At 35.5% G+C, this 20,505-nt stretch overlaps 1 protein-coding gene across 1 annotated transcript in view; it reads left to right on the forward strand.

Moving 5' to 3' along the window:
• Positions 1-6,659: 6,659 nt before the first annotated feature.
• The window catches only part of LOC138310311 (cardioacceleratory peptide receptor-like), a 28,246-nt gene continuing 14,400 nt past the window's right edge, over positions 6,660-20,505 (forward strand). The window contains exon 1 of the mRNA XM_069251469.1: positions 6,660-6,791. Within this exon, the coding sequence (XP_069107570.1) occupies positions 6,674-6,791 (118 nt within the window). The 5' untranslated portion in view covers positions 6,660-6,673. The remainder of the gene's footprint in view (positions 6,792-20,505) is intronic.

The following is a 20,505-nucleotide window of genomic DNA, read 5'->3' on the forward strand; positions in this document are numbered from 1 at the left end:
TTGGCCATTCCGTTCCGTCTGGAAACTTGTGGGATAACACTGCGCCAAATTCATACGGAGTCAAGGTGTGCCAACACTTTGTCTGATACCATCATGTTTATCACCTTGTTGAATTCCGTTGTCCATTTCCAGGGTACATTCTTCTCCAGTAGATGATGTAATGGCCTTAACACTATCGATAAATTTTCCATGAACTTCCCAAAATAATTCACTAACCCAAGGAAAGCACGCAGGTGAATTACGTTCTCTGGCCGTACTGCGTTTACCACTGCTTCAATTTTGTCCTGGGATTTGTTTAGACCTTCCTGATCTATGATATGTCCACAAAATTGTACTTTGTCCTGGAAAATGTTACATTTGTCTAAGTTAGCCTTTAGACCTGATTTCTGTAATCGTGACAGTACTGCTTCCAAGTTTAGCAGATGTTCCTCTGTTGAACGACCAGATAATCATAAAATCTAATATACACTGTGTTCCGTTGGTTCCCTGGTGTATATGTTCCATGGCCCGTTGCCATATTGCCGGAGCCGAGCAATTCCGAAGACTAGTCGGTTGTATCTGAATAAACCACGGTGAGTATTTATGGTAAGGTACTTCTTATGGTCCTCCTCAACTTCCATTTGTAGATATGCATGGCGTAAATCGAGCTTAGTGAAATGTTTTCCTCCAGAGGTTCGCAAAAACTTTCATCCACCTTGTGTAGAGGGTACTTGTCAATCTGTAAAACAGGGTTAAAGGTAGTTTCAAAGTCACCACACAGTCGGATAGTTCCGTCGCGTTTCGGTACAGCTACAATCGGAGTAGCCCATTCACTGTGCTCAACAGGTTCCGAAATTCTAAGTCCACCAAATGGTCCAGTTCCTTTTCTACAGCAGGCCGTAAGGAGTACGCAAGGGGTCTAGCCTTCATAAATTTAGGAGTACATATATCATTAAGGTGTTAAGTATCTTTGATGTCAATAAGTGTTCCAAACGACTTGTCAAAGACATCTGCGTCCTTTTCCACGACATTTTCCACCGCCTTCGTCGGAATGGAGAGTTTGACCTTTGAACCTAATACAGCATGTATTTCCGCCCAGTTTAAACGGATAGACCGTAGCCAACTGCGTACAAGTAGTTGAGGGCCTCCCTTCTCTATTACGTATAAAGGGAGATTACTCTTCTGACCATTGAGCTCAACTGCGAGATCCAGATTTCCACATGGAGCCATAGGCTCACCTGAATAGGTTTTCAGTGTAACTGTAATGGAGTAAAGTTTCTCTTTTCCAAAATGTTTAGAAAAATCCTGACACAAAAACTTCCGATCCGGTGTCTAATTCCATACTTAGTGACTTGCCATTTACCTGTGGAGTAATCCAGAATGGCTCGGATTTATTACTGCCAATAGTAATACTGACACTGCTTGTCACTTTATTTCCTGTCGCTTTTTTACATCCTGTCGACATGCGTTTTGAATATGACCTACCTTCCACATTTCCTGCATTTTTCTTACTTGTAAAAACAGTCTTGCTGGTCATGTCCTGTCCGTAGACATCGATAGCATGGTTTAGGGTTAGACTTGACAGTTTTAGGTTTATATATTTCGTACTGTCGACTGGTTTTTGTACATGCTTAGCCTGCAGTTCTACTGCATCTCTAGAGGCCGTATCCATAGCTACTGCGACATCCAGCGCTCTCTTAAATGTTAAGAGTTTTCACCTATAGTAATTTCCGTTGAATCATCTCGTTAGAGAGACCACAAACAAATCGGTCACGTAGCGCGTCGTCCAGTACCGGTCCGAATTCACAATGTTCCGATAATTTTCTCAGCTGTGCGATGTAGTCTCTTTCTGATCACGCTTATAAAATCTGACCCTCTCAGCAATCAACAGCAGTTTAGGAGACAAATGTTTGGACAGGGTAGCTGCGGCTGTGAGATCTCTCAATATCCCATATGTCCACCCACCTAATACACTGAGTAATGCAGGGACCTTTGTTTCTGGTTTTATTTCATTAGCGATAAAGTATTGTTCAAGCCTTTAACTATACGGGTCCCAAGTTTCTATGGGCTCGTCAAATGGTTCAAGACTTCCCACGGATATTTTGGCCGACATTTTGTTGTAGACGATTTCGTGTGAGCGGGGATAAATCGGTTTAACTCTTCCTACATTTCGTTCCGGACGATGACAATAATTCCACCGGAGCATGTAGGGTTTCTCTTATCGTTGTTTTTGGCTGCATCCCATCCTCGTCGCCATAAATGTTGTGTATTAATAATGTTGGGAGCGGACGCCAAATAAACAACTACAACACACCTGTGTGTATTACACCAGAACGAGGCTTTATTTATTCACGTGACCACTAAACGGGTACATACTACAATCAGAGTTGTCCGGATGATCCAATACATAACATTCATCACAGAATGTAAACTGTTGTTATAAATTGTGCAAAAGTTGTGTTTCCACTTGATAAATTTTGAAGAATATACTAATCATGTTTCTTGATAATAGATTGTCATCTTTACAAGATGGCTATTTCAATTAATTTTCTCTTTGAGTTTTATGTGGAGCAAGCATAAATATATGTTAAAACAAAACCTGTTTTGCTCGGATATCCTAATACAACACTATTTTTATAAGGATACTCCTAATATTTTGTAAATAGAAATACTTTTTTCATGTATATTTTTCTTTTTATATGTGTATTCGAATTTTTCGTTCAATAGCAAAAAGGCTTAATCTTTTGGATTTCATGCAATTATCCTTACTGTTCTTGAGATTTCTTATGAATTCAATAATTAGTTATATTACATAATACTTATTATATTTTAGGTAATAAAAGTGGTTCTGTTCCTATTTTCTCCTGGTCGAGACACACTATAGTCTATAAAAGAAGTAGTTTCTACCCCCGCTTAGCTCTCAGAATCAAGAGAGTGGAACGACTGGTTCGCCCGTTCTCAGTTTAACGTGAACGGATGGAATTGTTGCTTGGTGTCTTCGACTGCATGCTTCAGTGATATAGCAAGGACAACAAGTCCACTATACAAGAAGACAAAACACGCAGTCTCCCAAAATAAGCATTTCGCACTTCATACACGCTGCACACCGCATACATGGGAGGCCGTCCTTACATGATCCTGGCAGCTAAGGATGTATGAAAGTCAGAGGTCAATTTTTCAGAATATTTAACTTTTGTTTAAACATGGTTATTTTAAAAGAAGAGATAATGCTAAATTTAATCCTGGAAATAAAACAGCATGTCGCTGAGCTTGTGTTTTCACTACAGCTCATTCAATATATCACTTTTTTCCAAAACTGTATCCCATGAAAAATATATTGCATCATGTGACTGTATTTATGTGTGTCTCGATAAAGGAGCAGACAATATATCTGTCCACACAGTTTGGATTCTTATCCTACAGACATATATTTGTAATTTGGCTCCAGCGTTACCCACATGTTGAACATACTGGTGATGCTACTGATATGACCTACATTGCATCATGAAAGTGTACTTCTGATCAATTATTTTCAAAAAAGGTGGAAAATTATTTGTGATGGATGTAATATTGAAAAATTGTTTGACAAATAAAAAATAACAAAGGAGATCATAACTATATGCTTCCATGGATTTATGTCATAATAAAAATCAAACCTTCAAATCAAAATTGGAACAAATGCATAAATCAACCACCAAGTGTCATATCGTGTTGATGCGTTGAAGAAGAAACACGAACAATTTTGAAACAATCTTATTTGAAATACTAGGATGTGAATACAAGCGTAATTTCACAGAAAAATGCACACCATGATTTATTGTCGAGAAGAACGTGAACACATTAAAATCAAACACATTTATATAAAATATGTTTTATCAGGAACATAAAAATTCTATGCCATCTTTAATGTTTCAGACGTTAACATTTTAAAAACAAAATCTGGCGTAAAATCTTGAAACTTGTCATAAACCTTTCAACCACGTGATTTGATAATCATATTATATTAACGTCGTACATAGCGATGGATGACAATGATATCTTTAATCTGCCGCAGCATTTTACTCAAGAAACATGTATTGATACATCTATAATACATGTGGTCTAGTTCTACTGTATCCATGCCTACTTCAACAGGGTGCAAATTACTTTATGTAAGTTTGATGTATGTCACGGTTTTTGGGTTAGATGTGTTACTTGATGTCAGCATGCTTCAGTGATATAGCACTAATAAAAGGGCAAGAGTTCCACTATACAAGAAAACACAACACGAACACGAATATTTTTTGTTGTAATTTTTTATTTTTTCAAATTTTGTAACACATTTGACATGACAAACGAGGACACTTTCATTCTTCACATACACACACATACACCTTATACTATCAAATATACACACAGAGAGACGAAAGACAAAAAAACAACAGAAAAGAAAAACAAAGAGAAGGGAAAGAAAGATAGAGAGATAGAGAAAAAAAAGATAGATAAAGGGGAGGGAGAGACAGAGAGATGGTATTTAGAGTGGCACGTACAGTAAGTGAAGATCGAAGAAATAAAAAGTTATATCGGCAAAAACAAAAAAATGATAATAATGAAAAAAATAGATAATTAGAAACAAAGAACAAAAAAAAAATCTAAATATATCCAAAAAAAATGTATACATCTATGATAATCATATTGCGAGTATTTCAAGGTGAGGTGTACGAATAAAAGATTAAAGTTTAGCTATTTTTTCCCATTTTTTCCAGTCTTTCTCAAATTTAAATTTAATTTTTGCTCTTTCTCCTTGGCTGTAAGTTATATATTTCTGAGTATTATAATAATCTTTTAAAATATTGACAAGACCATTAGTGCTGAGTGACGAACACGAATATACCGCAGTCTCCCAAAATACGCACCACGCATTTCATACACGCCACACAAAACATATGGGAGGCCATCTTTACATGCTCCTGGCTGTGAATATAGGGCATTAATAAAATCAAATAAACATAATCATGATTTGTATAATGGTTACTGTGTATGGTTAGCTAATCTACAAGGAGGAGAGTGAAGAGCTGGTTGTCAGAGGAAGATAATTCCAGATTCTGTTTGATATTTATTATTTGTCTTATCTACCACAACCTTGAGCGCTTGTTTTTTTTCAGGAGTAGAAATTATGTCAATGGTAAGGTAATCAGAATTCCTCTGCCATTATGCTATGACAGGGATGTATATTATGTTTCCATACGAAACTCTACACAGTCTCCAGAAACCACAGTCAGAAAAGCCAATCATTGAAATGTAACTTGACCAAAACTTAAACCAAATCATTAAACCAATGTACTCTGTTAAATGTCTTCAAAATACTATAGTTCACACAGAGGTTTGTATAATTTTTGTTAGATATAGATTTCATGTTTGTTTATGGGTAAAAACGGCAGACAAAATGCAAATCATCCTCGACATTCCAGGGGTTACTATCATTGTCCTAATGATATCGTAGGGTATATCGTACATGAAGTCTCTATCTTCGAAAGCAGTTGAGCAGTTAATTTTGTCCTTTGGTGTACATAAAAAAATGGAATAATAGTACACCGTGGTTGATTTTTGTGGCTTTGCAGTTGCGAGGATAAACGCAAACACAATCAAATATTTAAAATATCTAATTATTTATGTAATGATGTAACTTGTACTCAATATAAGTATACAATATGTTTATATCACTTATTTCGTATAGTCTAGTACATGATACATAGGCTTTCACTAGTTTATGTATTGTTTTAATATGCAAGACGTCAACAGCAATAGTGTCTACTATTATAAAGAGACACAAACCGAATATATTTCAGCCTCCAGATACATGCGGCCATTCATACACGCAATAATCAGATGCCGGAGAAACCATATTTGAATGACAGGACGTTCAGCCAACGGCTTTAAAGGATTGCGCTTAGGGACTTTACAGTGTACATAAGGGCATACACAGTATGACCAAGCTATGACCAGGCTATTTAAGGAAGACTAATTGGTATTAAGTGAAAAATGCCGCCTGTCGGAGACATTTCCTCTTATAGGCAAACCAGCTATTCAAAATAGCCACTGTTCATTATACGTATAAGGGAATGCCGTTTTAGTCTAACAATTTGTTATGCTTATGTCCGTTAAATATTGCAGAATCAATCCTATTTTGAGCTGACGGTAAACCGCTAGTTTCTTAATAGCGTTCTATGGCGTCTAGAATTGACCGCTGGTCAGTTCTTTGTTGGGGTCAACATTGTATAATTCCATTATGGACTACTAATGAATTAGACATTTAAAGCTTCAATTTTTGCAAATACCATATTTTTGTGTCGCCGATTTGTTCGAAAATTAAAAAAAACGCTTTTTAGCTTATATATGTTTCAATTATTTCATACTCCGTAAAGCTAACCCCCGTGGATTCCAATCTATTTGAAATTAACCAAGAGACTATTGGAGCGTATTGTAGAGCTTCGTAGTGGAGTGGAATTACATGGCTTTTTTAAATGAGATTGCGCGGACTCATTTGAAATTGTATTCGCGAAATTGGGCATCCGCGGAAGAAACTTGGATAACAGTATTTTTGTGGACTAGTTATTTGATATGTTTGTTTTAATGTTTTACAAGTAATAATGTTTTATTATTTCTAATGTTGGTGTATATGCTTTATTTGTTTCAGACGCCTCAAGTTGCATTCATGGTCGTGCTGTTTCTGGTTACCATGACAACAAATACCATGGTGCTGTTTCTCATATTTATGTCAAGGAAGATCAAGTCCCGAATGAACATGTTTATCGCCAACCTTGCATGTGCAGGTACATTAATTTGATTTTGATATTTTAATATGTGATTAATAATAGAATCCTTTCACCAGGTAAGTAGTAGTTTGATTTAGGTTTCGGTGAAATTTCTTTTATTTAAAATCGCAATATTTATCAAGTTTTCCGGACGTTTTACTTCTAATGTCTATCGAAATCTCTGTAAAGTGGAAATAAAGAATGTCTGTATATCCACCATATACTTGCAACAGTAGACTCGTCATCAGTCTCTAAAGTATTAAAACATACTAAATTTTGACTTGATAATGTTTATCTCATGTCCGACAGTTTCAAAATATGGAGAAGGGAGATAATCTAGTGTACCATTTCTACTGATACATTCTTATTAATGACTCGGGGGTCATTGGTAAGGCGTGAGACTACATGTTGGGTAAAACATCATAGAAAAAATACAAAATAAGAATTCATATTTATGTACATGAGGGCATATGCTTTACATACGGTGGCTGGGAGCGGACATGAAATAAATAAAATTATTGCGTGGGAACGAAATACTATTGCGTGGGAACGAAATATTATTGCGTGGGAACGAAATACTATTGCGTTCGAACGAAATATTATTGCGTGGGAACGAAATACTATTGCGTGGGAACGAAATATTATTGCGTGGGAACGAAATACTATTGCGTGGGAACGAAATATTATTGCGTGCGAACGAAATAATTATTGCGTTCAAACGAAATAACTATTGAACTCATTATCATACATGGATGATATGACAGTAATCATGCCACCGTAGTAATATGATTAAGATATGGCCTACAACTTATGAAACGGCACCTTATCTAAAAAAGATGTTTTCCTTATTTTTAACGATTTAAAGTCTTGTTTATTGTATTATACTTTATATATCTAATGAAATACACGTACCTATGATGGCGTACAGGGGACACTATACATGTCTATAATTGTATCTATCTTGTACGTACAGCATATATATATATATAGTATCTTGTACATATGAACAACTTAGTATATAAACTTGTACGTACAAGATACTGTAATAATTTGTAAGATATGAAGTTGTACGTACAAGATAATAATTTGTAGGTACAAGATACTAGGTTGTACGTACATGATACAACGATGTACGTACAGACGTACAAGATAAGTGTTTGTGCATACGTACGTACAAATGTACACGATACTGTAACAATAGATACTAAAAAGATACTAAGTTAAACGTACAAGATAATAATCTGTATGGACATGATAAATAAAACTATATATTGGTCCTAACACGCTGCCGTAAATAAAAGCATTATATGTGCTTTTATATTACTGTGTATATGACTTTAATACATTATGCTTCAATATTTCCATTTGAATGTGTGCAATTGTGTTACAACGAAAGTTGTTTTGTATCAATACTTAGTCAACTATTTTAAAAAGTAAAACAATGAATTTACATGACTTTCTCTACAATTTTAATGCAAATCATTGAAGGCAAATACTGAAATAGAATACAAATCCAAATAATACATGCAATAAACTTTAAATTAATGGTTTCGAAGCAAAATATACTTTATAAAATATACCTTATTAAGAAGGTTTACAAAAAAAACACTTTAAATGACCAATTACAAAGAATATTGATATGAAATTGCAGACTGCCAGATTTGAAATAGCCAAAGGTAAACCGTTGATATTTCGTTCCCACGCAATAATTATTTCGTTCCCACGAAATAATTATTTTGTTCGAACGGAATTATATTTCGTTCGCACGCAATAATATTTCGTTCGCACACAATAATATTTCGTTCGAACGCACTAATATTTCGTTCGAACGCAATAATATTTCGTTCGCACGAAATAATATTTCGTTCCCACGCAATAATATTTCGTTCCCACGCAATAGTATTTCGTTCCCACGCAATAATATTTCGTTCGAACGCAATAATATTTCGTTCGCACGCAATAATATTTCGTTCGAACGCAATAATATTTCGTTCGCACGCAATAATATTTCGTTCGAACGCAATAATATTTCGTTTGCACGCAATAATATTTCGTTCGAACGCAATAGTATTTCGTTTCCACGCCATATTATTTCGTTCGAACGCAATAGTATTTCGTTCCCACACAATAATATTTCGTTCCCACGCAATAATTTTTCTTTCATTCGAACGAAATAATATTTCGTTCCCACGCAATAATATTTCGTTCGAACGCAATAATATTTCGTTCCCACGCAGTAATTTTATTTATTTCATGTCCGCTCCCAGCCACCGTATTTACATGATATCACTTCTATCGAAACTAGTATTTTGTGTCAATCAGTACATTATTGTTTTCATCTGTCACCGGGCACTGTCATTCTTGAGAAATCAGAAAACTTTTTCTGGATCAACCTTAAAAGTTTATGATATCACCGATATTCTAGCATTCTTACAACGAAACCCTCAGAACGGATTTCCACCCTATATATGTCTCGCTTATACCGCTGCTAACATTCGCTTTGTAAAACAATTATTCCAAATAATTGTTTAAAGTCGCTCAGTGTTATCACCTTTTTGTTACAAAAGAAAAATATTTGATTTTAAAGAAAATTTTTGCTCTAACTAAATTTATATTAAAGAAATTGTTTTATTATACACAAACACATTATGTTTTGCAAACAATAAAGTCCATAAGCATAAGATATTTAACTAATAAAGTTATATTTTGTTGGATTTCTTTTTATCAAATTCAACATTATCGCGATGCTCATTGCCAAATAAGGTCTGGACAAATGAGGAGAAAGTATGACAAGGGTGAATTTTGCTTTAATAATCATCCTTTTACAGCCTATCAGTATGGACAATTTTCTTTTTGTGTTCATTTAAAGTGATCCTTTCCATATCAGACTTGTACCATTGACCATAATTATTTAAAGACGACGTTTAAAGGTTCAAATATATTATATTTGTACATTAATATAAATTCGGTTACATGATAAGACTGGAAAGTATACATTTTGATTGGTTATTATATTTACGTCCTATTAACAGCCACGGTCATGTAAGGACGGCATCCCATGTATGCGGTTTGCAGTGCGTTGTGTGATTTAGGTGACCACAGTATATTCGTGGTGTGTCTTATTATATAGTGGAACTCTTTTCCTTTTTGTAGTGCTTTATCGCCGAAGACACAAAGCTACACACCCCACCCGATACATTTGTGTAACGTTAATTGAAACAATCCTTTGAAAATTGCTCTCAATCACTGACCTGTCACAATATCTAGTACTACAGTCTCTGGGGTCGACCTCTGACCTAGAATTATTTTTAATTAAGTCAGTGTTTAATAAGTGTCGGCCAATGAAATCCCACTAGCACGGAAGATTGATTTGTGAAAATATTATCAAATAATGCCAGTGTTGAGTTGATTTGCAAGACCTGGACATCCTGATGTAGAGCCGATAGCGTCAACAGCGGGACCAAAACAGTTTTATCATCCTGATGTATGACCGAATTCAAAACATTTCTGTCACGGCCCCTCTGGGTTATTATATCCACACGCTCCTTGAGTTTCGATTTCATTTTGTGGGGGTTAAAGGTTGGGAGGGGGCTGTAAAAACAGATAATCGTTTACATTATGTACATTATATAGGAATAATAGGTGTATTTTTTAATCTAAAAAGTACCAAACTCTGCATACAGAAACGTTATTGTATATAAAGTGGCAGTTTCTGTTCCTGCTTATTGCTCAGCATAAAGAGAGTGAGACGACTGGTTTGTCCGTTGTCAGTATAATGTGACAACGTATAATATGTGCTGCCCAGTGTCTTTTGCAATATGCTTCATTAGGATTCCCGTAAATTCAAGTAAAAACAACACCATTATGTAAAAAAAGATAAAATATTGCGTGAAGTGAAGAGAGTCCTTAAATAAGCTTTCTGATAAAGGAAGAATATATAATCTATTAAAGTCTCTCTTGTCAGATATAATAGAACAAAATGTCTAGATATAATTCTGAAATACAGTGATATTCATTGATTACACTCAATGTAGCAGATTATACAATAACTATATGGTAGATATATATGAAAATCTATATGATCTAAGTGGTCCGGGATATTTTAATCTTTAAACTGATATTACTGCTCAATAGTTGCCAACGTGTCTGCACGTGATAATACACGCATTACCACAGATCGGGGTAAAAAAACATATTATCGATAAATGATTCCACTAATGCTGACATTTACGTTTAAATCTTGTAACATCTGAAGATCTAAGATTATGGTCTCTGATAAAGATATTAGTGATCCGGAGGTAGTATCTAGGGGGTTCCAGAAGTAGTGTTGAGCACCTGCCTATCCTGGGATGAGCTCCAGACATGAAAACATCTAATGAATCTTTGCATGTCTTACAAGAAACACTAACATAAAAGGGCGAAATATAAATGTGTGTTTAATTGAGCGGAAGTCATAAACTGGTCTGTGACACTGAAACTGTCTGAGTTACTCTAGATAACAAAAAAATCGACATTGTTATATCACTTTTCTTAAGCTAGAAAGAATATATAGCTTCCTTTATAGTTCAAACAGTATAAACAGTGCATTGTCACAACGGGAATCCACGGACAGATATATATACACTCCTAACGGGAGAATGGATTCTATAACATTGTCAATACTATATCTAGGTTAAATAGAACCTCTTCTCATTTTATGACTTTAACACGCTGTTTATTTAGACGTGACTTAAATTATCAAATTAACAACAAGGATAATTCATATTACGGACTCCACTGTATGGTGCAAATCAAGTGTCCATATCTTTTTATACTGAGCACTAAGTTTAGCCATTTATTGACAATAGTGTGTCTCGGCCAGGGTAGAAAACTCGTAGTGTTTCTCACGGGAGCCAGGCGATGTCATGATAGACATTAGAAAGAAAGGTTGTAAGTAAATGAATGAAAATAAGATCTTAAATTTAGTCGCCTTTTACTTTAGAGTAGATGGGCAGCAGATATTATTCCATCGCACTGCAATGCCATAAAACTTTACTGTTTGTTTCAATCCCACACCGACAGACAAGTCAACTACGATAAATCATAGTTGCATAAAAACAATGATAAAAGGAAACAATTGATATCGATGGCCTAAGATAAGGTTCTCAGCGTAACCTATGTTTGCCGTCTAGCGCAGTGATTGTGATATTAAGTGTAGTATCAACGTTAAAAGCTTATAACATTTAGCCTTTTATATAGTCAGGGCGTTTTAATACGTATATGAAAATATTAAAGTCAAATATTGTCATTAATTGAAACACGGACAATTTTACAAAGTTTTTATCAAGTATTCATATGATAAATCACTGAACTGCCATAAAACATCTACATTACCATATATTATATGAAATAAGTACTATTTTTGGAATTCGCCAAAAAAAGCCACCTGAAATTCTATAGCTTTTTCTCCATATGAAGCAATATTCGAAGAAGAAGAAAATCTATGATAATATTGTTTTCTTGCTCAATTATCAGGAAGACACCACTGGATTTAATTTATATTACAGAGAATAACAGACGCACATATATCTGTCAGTAAGACAGCAACACCCAGTAAGATGTAACGCCACGTGTATCAGTGTAAGGAACATGGGTGCACCTAAGTCAGATTATCAAATTATCCAGATATAGTGAAGGAAAACAAATCTTGTATGTGGGTTCTTTTTTTTGATTTCCATTGTGTTGTGCATGACATTGTTTTCGGAACTTGATTTACTGTTATGTTTGATTATATGTGTACTTGAAAAATCACCGCACCGCCACCATCATCGCTGCATCTTCTTATCATTCCGATTGTTCGCCAATTAAAACAGATTATTGTCTGTTTCCGATAGTTGTGTCATCATGGTTTGTTTTCTTATATAGTATGCTGTATAACGGTACCTAAAAAACACGAAACAGTGGAGACGCTAGATTCGCAACTAATGGCAGTTGAATTTAATATCGGATCGTAATTAATTAAAATACGTCTACATATGTCTACATAAGCTTTGCTGATCATGTTCATCGTACCATTGTTTTATTGTAACCTGATTTAAGACGTGGGTATTGAAATTCTGTTAATTGTCAATGTGACAGTTGAGAAGAGAAAATGTAGTGACCAAACCAGTGTTCGTATTCTCTACCAATTGGCACCAACTCTGTAACGAGAGAGGAGAAAATATACCGACCATACCAGTGTTCGTATTCTCTACCAATTGGCACCAACTCTGTAACGAGAGAGGAGAAAATATACCGACCAAACCAGTGTTCGTATTCTCTACCAATTGGCACCAACTCTGTAACGAGAGAGGAGAAAATATACCGACCATACCAGTGTTCGTATTCTCTACCAATTGGCACCAACTCTGTAACGAGAGAGGAGAAAATATACCGACCAAACCAGTGTTCGTATTCTCTACCTATTGGCACCAACTCTGTAACGAGAGAGGAGAAAATATACCGACCAAACCAGTGTTCGTATTCTCTACCTATTGGCACCAACTCTGTAACGAGAGAGGAGAAAATATACCGACCAAACCAGTGTTCGTATTCTCTACCTATTGGCACCAACTCTGTAACGAGAGAGGAGAAAATATACCGACCAAACCAGTGTTCGTATTCTCTACCTATTGGCACCAACTCTGTAACGAGAGAGGAGAAAATATACCGACCATACCAGTGTTCGTATTCTCTACCAATTGGCACCAACTCTGTAACGAGAGAGGAGAAAATATACCGACCAAACCAGTGTTCGTATTCTCTACCTATTGGCACCAACTCTGTAACGAGAGAGGAGAAAATATACCGACCATACCAGTGTTCGTATTCTCTACCTATTGGCACCAACTCTGTAACGAGAGAGGAGAAAATATACCGACCAAACCAGTGTTCGTATTCTCTACCTATTGGCACCAACTCTGTAACGAGAAAGGAGAAAATATACCGACCATACCAGTGTTCGTATTCTCTACCTATTGGCACCAACTCTGTAACGAGAGAGGAGAAAATATACCGACCATACCAGTGTTCGTATTCTCTACCAATTGGCACCAACTCTGTAACGAGAGAGGAGAAAATGTAGTGACCATTCCAGTCTTCGTATACCTACCAATTCACCTACCTGGTAGCCTATGATCGACCCAGGTCAGTCTCGCTACACACCTTCATCCTTTTTGAAAGTGTTTGCCTTGGAAGACAAACGAACCCCTTATACCGCCACTCGTGGGTATTTTGTTGGCACTAACCCTGTAACAGGAGATAAGACTTTATCCTGCAACTGCCGCCCATACTGACGGGTAACTACTGCCGGATAAACTTGTGCTTTATCCGTCAATACGATCACGTGAACTTGTTCCACATTTGACGGAACATTTTCTAACTTGACCACGACCTTTAACCTTACGGTGAATGAAACGTCATTCAGTCCCGCTAAAAAGTGACGTCACATTCAACCGAATGACGTCATTTTTACGTTATCGAAAATCTCGTATGGTGGCGTCGTCTTTTTCTTGGCTCATAGCACAGATATGTATTGTAAAGTAATTTTTTGATGTTTTTGAGAATTTTTATACTATTTCAGTGATATAACACACTGAATAGAATCACTGGTACTGTTTGCAAATGCGCTTATATAAAAAGAGTACACTCTCATTCGGTTTATTGAATGAATCTCTTCCTCCGCATCAAAGAAACGTCTCGTTTCGAGCGAAACCAAGTTAATAACTGGCATTTTACTTTCCAATTGAATGTCATAATGGTTGCAGGAGAAACAGAATACACGGTAAGTATCTTACAATACAAGTTTTATTTTGGTGCTCGAAAAGGAAAACCGCGATGACTCGGCAAAGCCTCGTCATCTCGGCTTTTTAAGTCTCTCACTAAAATAAACCTTGTATTGTAAGATACTAACCATGTATTCTCTATATATAGACTGCCAGGCCGGGATGCGAACCCTGGACCCTCCGAACAAGAGCCGGATACTTTAGCAATTTAACTATCTGGTCACCGATGATCGTCTCAAAACAGTCCCATAACAACAATATACGATATATATATAATAACCTAATTTATACAATATATTACCAGGACTTTATGAATGGTACACCCATACGGATATAAATACCGTTAAGCTATCTTCCCTATGTTCCACAGGGTAATGGTTAATATAATAATGTATGTTCCATTGAGTTTTATCGTAGATTTGAAACCACTGTTTAGATTTTGAATATTTGGTTACTGCTTGTGAACTCCTCTGTCTACTGCTTCCAGGTAGTAGTTCAACGTAGGTATAACAATATGTAGACTTGGTGTTAACACATGCGTCAGGCAACGTACTTTCCATTCACTTATTACTAAAAGCAAAGGGCATATTGAGATAACCTTAGCTGTCGATTGATCGAAAAACTGTGAAAGATATGTGTAAAACTAGCAATACCCATTATACAACATGATTACATAGACAGATACAAAGTTTCAAACCTGTAAATTACGATGTACTTTGACTCCTTCTCTGGAACTACGAAAGTACAAACACAAATGTTAATACTGAAGCTGGACGAACTTGCCATGGTAATTTCATGATTTTATCAGCCATCTTGGTTATTCGACTCTCCACGTACCGATCTCCATTCTTTTCTGTTAGAAGAGTTCATTGCCAGTTGATATACTTCATTACATGCCTGCAATTACATTTAATGAAAATACTTTACTTCATTCAATAACAACTTATATCAAGCGTAGTGTCATTAAATACGAGTTCTAAAGACAGCAAAACCTTACCTCTGAGCGTTCGCCCCTGTGAGGAAAGCTCTGGGTTCTGTCCCCTAGCCGAGACACACCAAAGTCTATAAAAGTGTTCGTTTCTAATATAAGTATAAGTATAATACTGGGTCAAGGTCTATAACTCGGCCGGCCATATAACACTACCCAATTTCAGAAAAAATATGATTATTATCCAACCGTATAGGATATAATAATAGAAATACTCTCAATCGACAGCCAGATAATTTATCTTTAATTTGGTATATGATACAATATATATCATGCCGTATAAATGTCACTAGGTATCCAGAAACATCGGGAAAACAGCCAGATTTCAACTGGTCGGACACTGTGGTGTCCTCCGATAAACACGCTAGGGCTCTAATGGGTAGTTCAAAAACCGCTGCATGTCAACACTTCAGCTTCATAGGAATTAAAGTTTGGTAAAAAACAAACTTACCGGTATGTTAGTGTTTATCTATGTACCATCCATTTGCGCAATACAGCCTTTTGAAATTTCCGATTGAAAAAATGTGTGTCTCTAGCCGTCATGTTGATATGTGTGTAGTACATTTGTTTTCTCGGCGTTGATTGGTCAATTAATTTTCAAGAGCCAATCAACGCCGACAAAACAAATCTACTGCACACATACTTACATGGCGGCTAGAGACATATTTTTTTCAATCGGAAATTTCAAAGGGCTACGTTAGGCAAATGGATGGTATTTACCCAGGGATTTACTAACCGGTAAGTTTGTTTTCTACCAAACTTTCATTCTTATGACGCTGAAGTGTTGACATGCAGTGGTTTTTGAGCTACCCATTAGAGCCCTGGCGTGTTCATCGGAGGACACCACAGTGTCCGACCCGTTGAAATCTGGCTGTTTTCCGATGTTTTTGGATACCTAGTGACATTTATACGGCATGATATATATTGTATCATATACCAAAATAAAGATAAATTATCTGGCTGTCGATTGAGAGTATTCCTATTATTATATCCTCTACGGTTGGTTAATAATCATACTTTTTCTGAAATTGGGTAGTGTTATATGGCCGGCCGAGTTTTAGACCTTGACCAAGTATTATACTTATACTTATATTAGAAACGAACACCTGTGGCCGAGACACACCAAAGTCTATAAAAGTGGTAGTTTCTGCTCCTGCTTAGCGCTCAGCATACAGGGAGTGGGACGACTGGTTCGCCCGTTGTCAGTATAATGTGACCGGGTGGGGTGTGTTGCTTGTTGTCTTCGGCGGCATGCTTCAGTGATATAGCACTATAAAAAGGGCAACAGTTCCACTATACAAGAAGACACAACATGAATATACCGCAGTCTCCCAAAACACGCACATCATACACGCACCACACCACATGCATGGGAGGCCGTCCTTACATGACCATAGCTGTTAATAGGACGTTAATTAATCAAACAAACAAACAAACAAAAACCAAACACACATCAACTTACCATACAGAACACATCACAAACAGGGGAAGACGCTCTTTAATGCATTAAACTGTTCATAGATATGAAACCAATTCAATCAAAAGTACCGGGATTGGAATGGGTCGGCTAGTGTAACAGACTTGGTGCCCACCTAAAATACCCAGGGTGGTGATCTAAAGCTGCGTACGATTTGACTAGGTGTTGCGACCCGAGAATGGGACTTGCAAATCGAATGATCCGAATACGACCCTAATGTTGAATAATTAGGTCACGAACACACTCTCCACTTTGTTGGAGTAAATGGGTGTCGTGACGCGAAAAAGGAAACCCGAAAGTGAAGTGTTCAAGTATTGAAAATCACTTGATATCGAATATGTTGATGTAACACGCAGAATACGAAACTTGCATGAGAATAAAATTGTACAAATAGAAATGTTAATAGAATTTATAGGCAAATAACTCTAGAATAAATTGCTCTCTAAAATTCATTGATATATAATCCCAAAGCCGCCACTTGTTAACACTCGTGTGCAGTGATCGGTGTTTCATTAGTAATTTAGATTAATCACACTGCACATGCGTCAAGACACACACTTACTCAATACTCGAGTGACCAAATCGAACGAATTGAAAAGGGAGGAGGAATGTACCGGAATGCGATATCATGGCTGGGTCGATCATCGGTGACCTGTTAGCTCAGCGGTAGATCATTCGGCTAGTATTCGAAGGTCCCGGTCGCTACATTTTCTCCTCCCCTGTTACACAACTAACATTAAAAAACTTTTAAAAAACAGGACGAATTTTCTATTATCCATGTGCGACAGCTTTATTGGCATATGACAAAGTAAAGATGACAATAACTTTATTATAGCAATGGAATTAGCCTCGTTTAATAAAAATTGAAATATGTAAATAGTACATAGTTTTCTCTTATTGCCTACTGGAACAACGTAAATATTGACAGATTCTATGATTATCTTAAAGCAGCGTTCATATTTTTATTCAACGTTTGTGCTCGTGAACATGATATAAAGTAAAAGTATAAAGTAAATAATGATATATATTTGCAAAATTTAACGATGTCATTCTGACCACTGTTAAACTTAAAAGTATTAAATTCACATGTAGTCCAGTAAAAATACGAAAATAGAGGCCTAACCTCCAAATAATTGCAACAGAATTAGTTTTTTGCTTTTTGGGTTGGAGGATCTTAGTATTTTACCATGAAAAAAGTCGCCAAAAATCATATGTTCGGAAAGTCGTTTTTTCCAACACCCGAAAAATAAGAAAATATATAGAAATTACACTTTTGACCACTTTTAAAGTACAATATCTGCTATTTTTGCAATATTTGAAATATGAAATCTGGTATATAGTAAGACAAACTTCAGGTTAGCACAATTATGTTGAAATGATACAATAATTTCAGACTATAATAAATCCAAGAAATAGAGAAGGATTAAAATGGCTCAAAATCTTTTGAATTTATCTAGTATTACCATCTTTGTTCTTATTAGATGCAAACATGTATAAAATCTTACCCTGAACTATATCAGTTTATGTTTTATGCCTTAAAGAATTACATTTTCTTTGATATTAATGCATGATCGATAATACATTAGCTAGAAAAAACCTAAATATTAACTTGTCAAGTTGACTGATCCAATTTGAAATGTTTTTATACTTAGATTTTTGGTAAAAAACCCTCTTTGGTAGTTAATATTTCGGAAAATAAAAAAAACAAATGCTTCCAAATGTGTTATATCCTTTTTTGTATATTTTGTACTTGTTATTTTGATCATTTGTTGTAAAAACGGTATAAATATGCACATCTTATTTAGTAGTATTTAGGCTGAATACCAAAATATGTCTAAGTCCATAATCTGCAATACAAAAATCTTAATTTTTTCGAATATGCTCTATTCGATTGTCATAAAATTTTGCCAGTAAATAAATCAGAACTGGGATGATTTGCAGCTATAAAATTGAACTTGAATTTTTATTTTATTCCTTTATCTCATTGAAAATTAAGTAACCCCAATCCGGTTCTATTATGGAAAAATGAAAAGCAGACCTATGCAAATATTTGATCAAAAAGAAACTTCAATATCACTTTATAAAGAGCGCTCCATTATGGTGGTAATATCTGCCAAAGGATTTTGCAATCTGATTAATCACAAAATAGATATTTACATTTTTTACATTTCAACTTAAGGACTTGGCCAATTAGAGAAGTTTTGTCAAATTGGCACTAAATGAGGATTTGATCGACCTCACGTCTTTCATATCAGGGGATATTTTGATATAGTAGTCTCTTGTAGGTGAGTATAGCCTACATAGAGTCTGAATTAATAACTATCTAAACACTTGAGACTGTACTTACTGAATAATTCTTGAATGAAAAAGACATTATTCATTTTGGACTTCAAAATGTCCTTGGAAAAGGCCAAAAATCCAAACTTAGAGCAACCATGTTATCTTAGGTGGTGAAAGTAAAATGTTTTAATTTTAAAGCTTTTAATCAACAAGTTATATTAAAAACGATTCCACCAAAAATAGTATCAATGGTATTGTTGATAATAACATTTTTTTATCTTAACAATCCAACAAGAGCATATTTGGGCTGTTACAAGGACATAATTATGTAATTTTCTAGTATCTCATGATAACCATGTTAGTTTTTATTTGGCTTCAAAGTTGGCAAATTATGCAAATATATTTTTCTGATTTTTTGGGGGCCAAGAAAAACACTTTCCCAAATTTTTGTTTGTGGCGACTTTTTTTTTTTGTATAAAACAAAGTCCGATCTGTAAGAAAAACAAAGAAAAAATTATTTTGCAAAATTATTTTGGGTAACACCCTTTCTTTCCTGGACTACTGATCCATATTAATAGTCTGTTTGGTAAGGTTATTTTACACGTAAGTACCGACTATTGTGTCTGTGAAGTGCAAGATGTATGTTTTGGGAGATTGGTATTTTCGTGTAGTGTCTTATTGTATGGTGGAATTTTTGTCATTTTTATAGTGCAATATCACTGAAGCATGCCACCGAAGACACCGGCAACACACCCCACCTGGTCACATTATACTGACAGCGGAAGAACCAGTCAAAACAAGTTACATATTAAGTTTTATACTCTATCTAATATAAATAATTTTTAAATTGTAAAATTGTTACGTCATATTGTCAGCGGTAATTGGAGCTCCGATAGTAGAATATACCCCAACACCACATTCAACCAAGAAAAATTGATGAAATGAAAAATGATCAGGAAGGGCAGTGCGCGTCTAGGATAAACCTTTGGTATATCGTAAATATCCTCACGACTAGACACAAAGAGACATCTTTAAAGTAGAAAATAAATCAAGATAGCGCAATTTTAAAAATTGATAGAAACCTAATTATTAACTTATAGATGATACCCTATGGGACGTACGCTCCATTATATTATAGAGAAGAATAATAGCGTATCTCCTCAGCTCGGACTTCTGAGGAAACTC

This window comes from Argopecten irradians, chromosome 16 (assembly GCF_041381155.1).
Source record: "Argopecten irradians isolate NY chromosome 16, Ai_NY, whole genome shotgun sequence".
Lineage (NCBI taxonomy): Eukaryota > Metazoa > Mollusca > Bivalvia > Pectinida > Pectinidae > Argopecten > Argopecten irradians.